Source organism: Micromys minutus (genome assembly GCF_963924665.1).
Source record: "Micromys minutus genome assembly, chromosome: 24".
Classification (NCBI taxonomy): domain Eukaryota; kingdom Metazoa; phylum Chordata; class Mammalia; order Rodentia; family Muridae; genus Micromys; species Micromys minutus.
Genome location: NC_137959.1, coordinates 36,430,518 through 36,437,086, shown reverse-complemented (window position 1 = coordinate 36,437,086; position 6,569 = coordinate 36,430,518). Strand labels below are relative to the sequence as shown.

The window sequence follows — 6,569 nt, the reverse complement described above, 5'->3', positions numbered from 1 at the left end:
AAACAGAAGCGGAAGTACAGTGGGTCCCAATTACTGTTTTGTAATATATTTAGTTACATCGGAAACCCAGACACACTTAATTGGACTATTCACAGTGATGCCAAGAATGTATAGTTACGTTGTTCCAGGTGATTCTGATTAATGGTGGTCACCAGTCCCCACTGCTCCAGTCCCAAGGCTCAGGGGGAGCTGGTGTCTCAACTCCGGCTGGAGCATGATGGGTAAAGGAGGAGAGAATGGTGCCTACACACAAAAGGTATTTGTCCTTCCTAGGTGGCTTGATGTTTTCCAAAGCCTTTGCGAAGTGTTTATTCCATTCACACTTCCACAAGCTCTGGACTTGGCCTTGAGTTGGTGGAAATTGGTAGCCTAGTTTTAATGCTACCTCCTCAGCCTCTGGCAAGCATGGAACTTTTAATAGTAGAGCTTGGGAAAGGGCTAAGAATAGAATTTGGGAAGCAAGCATACCACCCGAAGAGTAAGGTCCACAGTGGAAAACAGACAGAGGAGACCTTCCCACACAGGTAATCAGAGTCCTGGTTTGGTGTCTAGAGAGTAAGAAAATTAAATGTAATGCCAAATTGAAGGTGAGAAAGATCCCCTGGGAATTCCTCGGTCATGGGTTGACTGGAGAGTGGGGCACAGTGGAAGAGACGGGCTTCATGGCATCACACTCGAGGAAGGCAAGTGTTTCACTGCCAAGCCACGCCCTCTGCCCTCTTTACTGTTTATACTGAGATCAAGTCTCAGTAAATTGCCCAGACTGGCCTTGAACTTGCAATTCCCCCAAGCCAGCCTTCCAGGCAGCTAGGATTACAGGCCTCCATGCCCAGGCCTGACTTCCTAAACTGCACTGGATGACCTCTGGTTAGAAAATTAGATGCTTCAACCCCAAGGTTCTGTCTGCTATACTGCTAGTGATTTGTTGTAAAAAGGCTACTGTCTTGGGTTTGAATTTCATCCTTTGTGTCCCTTGTCTTTCAGAATCATTTGGTTTTAAAGGAGGCAGTCAGGAACTCTCCCACCTCCCCACTGATTTTGAGGACAACTTTGCTACCTAGGCCTCATTTCTGAGAATGGGAAGGGTTCCTACTTCTCAGGTCTCTAAGGAGGTACATCCACATCAGGGTGGGACTTCCCTGGGGGAGGGAAGAACTGCTATGTTTTGTTTATACTCACATGAGGTGGTTCGGTTGTGGGTATGGGGACATGTGGGTACAGATAGCACACCTCAGGTGTCCTTCAGATCTTCTCAGTCTACTTTCTGTCTGGGACAGGGTCTCTCAATGCCATGTCCTACAGGATAGCCGGCTCGTGTGCTTCAGGAGATCCTCCTGTCTCCAGCTCCAGTTTCAGAGCACACCATTGCAAGGATTACAAGCACGCCATGAGTTCAGCCAGCTTTGTACAGAGTTCCTGGGGGTCTGACATCAGAGCCTCACTCACTTGCTTTACTGAACACCTGCCTAGTCCCCCATGTCTGGTCTTTCTTTTTCCTTTGGCTGCTGAGCTGAAATAAGTCTGGCCATTTTACTTCTCCTTCCCATCACCTGAGGATGGTGGAAATTTCCTCAGGATAAGAAAGTCCAGGGCCGAGAGAGATACACACCTGCTCAGTAAAACGTAGCACGGGATTCTGATGCAGCTTTTGAGAGGCTGAGCAGGGTCCTTCATCGTGCCTGTAAAAGAGGTAAAAATCAAGGCAGCTAGCTCAGGGAGATAACCATGGTGAGCTGGGAAATGATTTTCTCTATGGGAGAAATATGTACACCTTTATGGATCAGGGACAATGGGCAATATAAACAGCAAATGGGGTTTAGCTCATATTTCTTGACCTGGACAGGAGGAGATATATTACCAGACATATTGCTTTTCAGAATAAGAAGGTTAAGTTTATGTCACTAAATATAAAACCAACACCCAGACTTTACCATTGATTTTTAAGCAAGGGTAGTATGGGGAAAATTTAAATAATTTTTCTCTCTGTGTCAAATGTTTCTGTTTCTGATTTCTTTGCCTTTAGCTCTTCCTTCATTTCTTATTCCACATTTGAATATCATCCGCATGCCACGTTCTGGGCGAGGATGAAAAAATATCTACTGGCTTCTTATGGACTTTAATGGCTGTTGCAGTGTTTTTGATTATAGTTTTAAAACCAGCTAAACATTTCAAAGTATCTCCAAATGACTTAGAAGTGCTACAAAATGCCTCCTCAGGGCTGGATGCCGTGCTGGTGACTCTCTGTCACCATCTAGAGGTAGCGAGAACATATTGCAGGCCCAGTTCTTGGGAAATTCAATGCCCAGACATCCCAGAAGTTGGGGCTTTGCAGATGATTGTGTATCCGCTCTGCAGGAGAGACTGGACACTTCCACCTGTAATGAAAACAATTGGAATTTTGATGGTTATAGTTATATGGTTATAATAAATGAGATTTATTGAGGTATAAGAACTGGAAAGACACTGAGGTAGATGAATGGGCACTCCATGTTGATAGAGAAAGAGATTAAGATTAGGAACTACACTTTGCATTCATGTCCTCACCTGAGCAAGACCTCCACTCTGGGAACATCTGGACATCCGTCCTAATTGTGTATGTTTGGTGGTTAACATTGACTGACTGTTTGGCAGGATCTAGAACCGCCTAGAGGTGAGCTTCTGGGCATGTCTGTGGCTTTTAGTAATGGAGACGATTGGGCTAATAGTTGGGGTAGAAACCTTACTCTGTGGTTGGCATCAGGCCTCACGAGTTGGTAGAATCGCAGATTGTGTAAAAAGGAGATGGGTATTCATCCCTCTGCTTCCTGTCCAAAGATACAATGTAACCAGCTGCCTAGTTCTCCTGATGGCATGAACTGTATCCCCTCTACCTATGAGCTAATACAAACCCTCCCTCCCTTGTGTCCCTGTGTGGGGTACTTTGTGCATTTTCACAGTCCTGAGAAAAGTAGCTGATTCAGACTGGTACTGGAATGTGGTTGGTAGAGGCCAGAGAGAGACTGCTAAACACTGGATGTTTATAATGCATGGAGAGTCTCCATCACAAAGAACTGTCCATGTCCAAATGTAGTAGTGCTCAGACTGAGACTAAACATAGCATTTAGAGCTGTTCCCTTTGGATTCTAACCTTGAACTTAGTCACAAAAAGAGAAGTGATGTGGATAATTCTTTTCGCAAACTCATCTTAGTCCCTGGAAGAACACTAGCCAGGGACTTACTTATTATGCGCTGATTGTGGGTAGACCATTTGTCCCTCCAGTTTCCTTCTGAGTTTACTTGATGCTGTGACTTACAGCACAATGACCCCGGTCCTTCTTTCTTGTTCAGCCTGTTGGTTAGTGACACGGTGGGGTGATGTTTTACTGCATGTCTTTGATGTCTAATTTCCTTTAGTATCCAGTTCTTCCATGAAGTCACCTAAGGCATTAAGTCACCCCATGATGACTGGATGCTGGATGCTCATCTTTGGGTTCTATACCCAATGGATCCTGGCTCAGCATCAAAGGCAGTTTTGGTGTATATGTAAGTTTCATTTAACATATTATGCAAAGTAATGGAAGTATCCTCTGTTCTTCCTTTTAAAGCCTACTTATGAGATGCGTAGAAAAATATACTTAATTCTTAGGATAACCTTTAGATATATCATGACAAATCCTGTTTAACATATTATATAAGACAGGGGCCCCCGGGAAAACGCAGCAATGACAGAACCCTGATGTTCTCTGAAGCCATGCCTCATCCTTCCAGCAGATCTGTGTCACACTCTGTCTCTACAGCCTAAGTTTACCATTCACTCACTGCTACAGTCACTGAACCAAACTCTGCATACTAGCCTATCATTTCTAAGACTGACATGGACCTCTTTACACTGGTATTCAGGGAGTGGAGCAGGGTTGTCTCCTGTTACCACCCGTGGTCTCAGCTCTGTCACGGTACACTCTGATGCTGGCAATAGTCACCTAACCTTCTCCTCTCTGGCTTGCCTCAGTACCTCTGATTTGTCTCCATGCTCAACAGGCTTCCCATTGGCCAAGTTAGCTGATGTCACTCCCTATCTACACACAGCACACATTTGCTGAAATCTAATGCTTTCCTGTATCCAATACACCTGCAGGCTTTGTATACCTCCTGCCAACACTATAGGGCCCTTCTCATCTAGCTACCTGATGCTTTTGTCGCTGACCCGTTTAATACTTCCATCATAGCAGCAAACCCTTTCCTACTTCGAGCTCTTCATGGATGCTATGACCCCCCTCTCTTAGCAAGTGGATCCCGGTGCCCTCTTTCTTGTAAAATGGACCTACTGTCTGGGGCTTTCCCCACTCCAGTTGCATATCTAGGAGCTCTCTCATGTCTGACAAGTCTTCTCCCTCACAACTTCATCCTTTCTGGCTGAAGAGCCTGTTTGTGCTCCTTAATGATACAAGCACAAGCTTCTCTGTCTTACTGTAGCTGAGCTACCCAATGAAGGTCTTTTTCCTCTGGCCTATGAAAAAGCATTTTCTTTCTCACTACAAACTGTAGAGATCAAAAAGAATCAAATGAATGAGTCAAGGAAATGGCCAGCCATACAGAATCGGAGGTAGCTGTTTCTTAGGACTAATACAAAAGGGGGTTGGGTGTCTGGGGACAAGATTCAACTTGTAAAAAAAAGAGAATGGAAAAGGCCATCTCAGAGTAGGGGTGGGGGGGTGGGGGGTTCACACACTGGGGACAGTGACTAGTTATTCACTGCCCACTGTCCTCTTTTCAAGCTGCTAGTCCATTCTACTAGATGGGCTATTTACTGGCGGGATTCTGGACAGCAGGGCGATATTTAGTGCATCCAAGCTTCAGGTCGTATACCTCTTCATCAAAGGTTCAGGATTCCCATCTATCTGGTCGGGGCAGGGCCAGGGATATGGCATAAGAGAGAAAACTGCAGAAAGTTGCCAGTAAACGCCCCCTACCCCCACCCGTGTGTGTGTGTGTGTGTGTGTGTGTGTTTTACCCTGTCACCAGAAGATTATGTCCAAAAGTCACGCCTCTTACCTGAGCCTCCAGGGTCTCAGCTCATCTTTCTGTGGCCTGAGCTAGGATCCCAAGGCAGATCCTGAGGGCTGCCCTCCCTCTCCTTGCGGTGCGTCTGTCCCTCCTTCCCCCCCCTGACTCCCACCAGACCTCTCCGCCTCCTCTGTCCCCTCCCTCGGAGCCCAGGCCCAGAAATCCCACGCCCTTTGCTGCACAGGAGCTCGGACGAAGCCGGGAAAACCTCGGGTCGCCAATCACGGCGCGGAGGAGAGGCGGGCGCTCGGGCTCCGGCACGCAGGGGAGCCAGCTGGCTCTGCTCTGCGCGAGCCGCACACAATCACTCTGATACCGACACGCGCCCAGACCCGCGAGCATCACCGACAGAGCCTCCCAGCTACCGGCGCTGCAGACCCGGCTCTGAGAGCCCCCTCTGCACCCCGAAGCGCCGCAGACCGGCGCGGCCAGAGCAGGGAGGAGGCTCGCAGGCTCCAGTGCTGCCATGTGAGCGACGGCGGCGACTCGCACCTGGCGCCACACCTGGGGCTCCGCTGCCCTCGGGGGACAATGCGCGCCTGCCGCCGTCGCCGCGTCCGCACCTGACCATGGAGTGCGCCCTCCTGTGCTTGTGCGCCCTCCGGGCCGCCGGTCCCGGGCCGCCGTGGGGCCCCGCGGGACTGGGGCGTCTGGCCAAGGCAGGTGCCACCACCGAGGGGCGCGCCGCACAGCCGGGACGAGGGAGGCGTCTTCCCCGCGGCGCTGCTCACGCGGCGGTGTCACCCTTTTCTTTCTTGCAGGCGCTCCAGCTGTGCTGCCTCTGCTGTGCTTCGGTGGCCGTCGCCTTAGCCAGTGACAGCGGCAGCAGCGGCGGCAGCGGACTAAATGATGGTTCGTATTTGCCCTCTCTCTGGGTACTTCACCATCCCGCAAGGGCTCCCCACGTACTCTAGTCCCCTTTGTGTTAAAGTGAGTCGTGCTAGGAAAAGGAGCACCTCCTAACCTGGCAGGTGTGTGCCTTCTGAGCAAAAGGTTCCCTGGTTGGAGAAGGGGGAGTGTGGCAAGGTCTGTGAGCTTATCAGAAAATCAGTGCCTCGAGCTGCGAGTCACATAGATGAGAAAATAATTTCCCTCTTTCACAGATGGCTTGTTAAGAAAAATAATCCAAACTTTAAGTAAGAAATTAGGAAGGAAGTGGGCACCGGGTTGGGGAATTGATAAAAGGCTCCTTCCTTTCCTTCTCCTCTGGGAAAACCACAGGTTGAGGCTGAGAGGGGTGAGCGTCCCCCATCCCCCCACCCCCGTTTCCCCTACTGCTGGTTTGGTTTCCCACTGTACTTCTCTCTTCACTGCATCCTGGCATGGATGCCCAAAGATGCCTTCTTTTGGTGAAAAGCCCTGGCACAAGGTGCTTTAACCGCCCCTCCCCCCGTGTCTCTAAAGTCTCCCAACTTCAAAGATCCAGCAGGCTTCCATTAACTCCACAGAACTCCCAGGGAGGGAAAGCCTTTTTCTGAGTGTTTCCTCACTAGCTGCAGGAGGACAGGGCTCTTCACCAAGACCTT

At 49.2% G+C, this 6,569-nt stretch overlaps 1 protein-coding gene across 1 annotated transcript in view; it reads left to right on the top strand.

The window, feature by feature from the left end:
• Positions 1 to 5,612: 5,612 nt before the first annotated feature.
• Positions 5,613 to 6,569, top strand: part of ADAMTS18 (ADAM metallopeptidase with thrombospondin type 1 motif 18) — a gene marked incomplete at both ends in the record, with an annotated part of 138,388 nt that continues 137,431 nt past the window's right edge. The window contains 2 exons of the mRNA XM_080937342.1: positions 5,613 to 5,702; positions 5,805 to 5,895. Of these exons, the coding sequence (XP_080793468.1) occupies positions 5,613 to 5,702; positions 5,805 to 5,895 (181 nt within the window). The remainder of the gene's footprint in view (positions 5,703 to 5,804; positions 5,896 to 6,569) is intronic.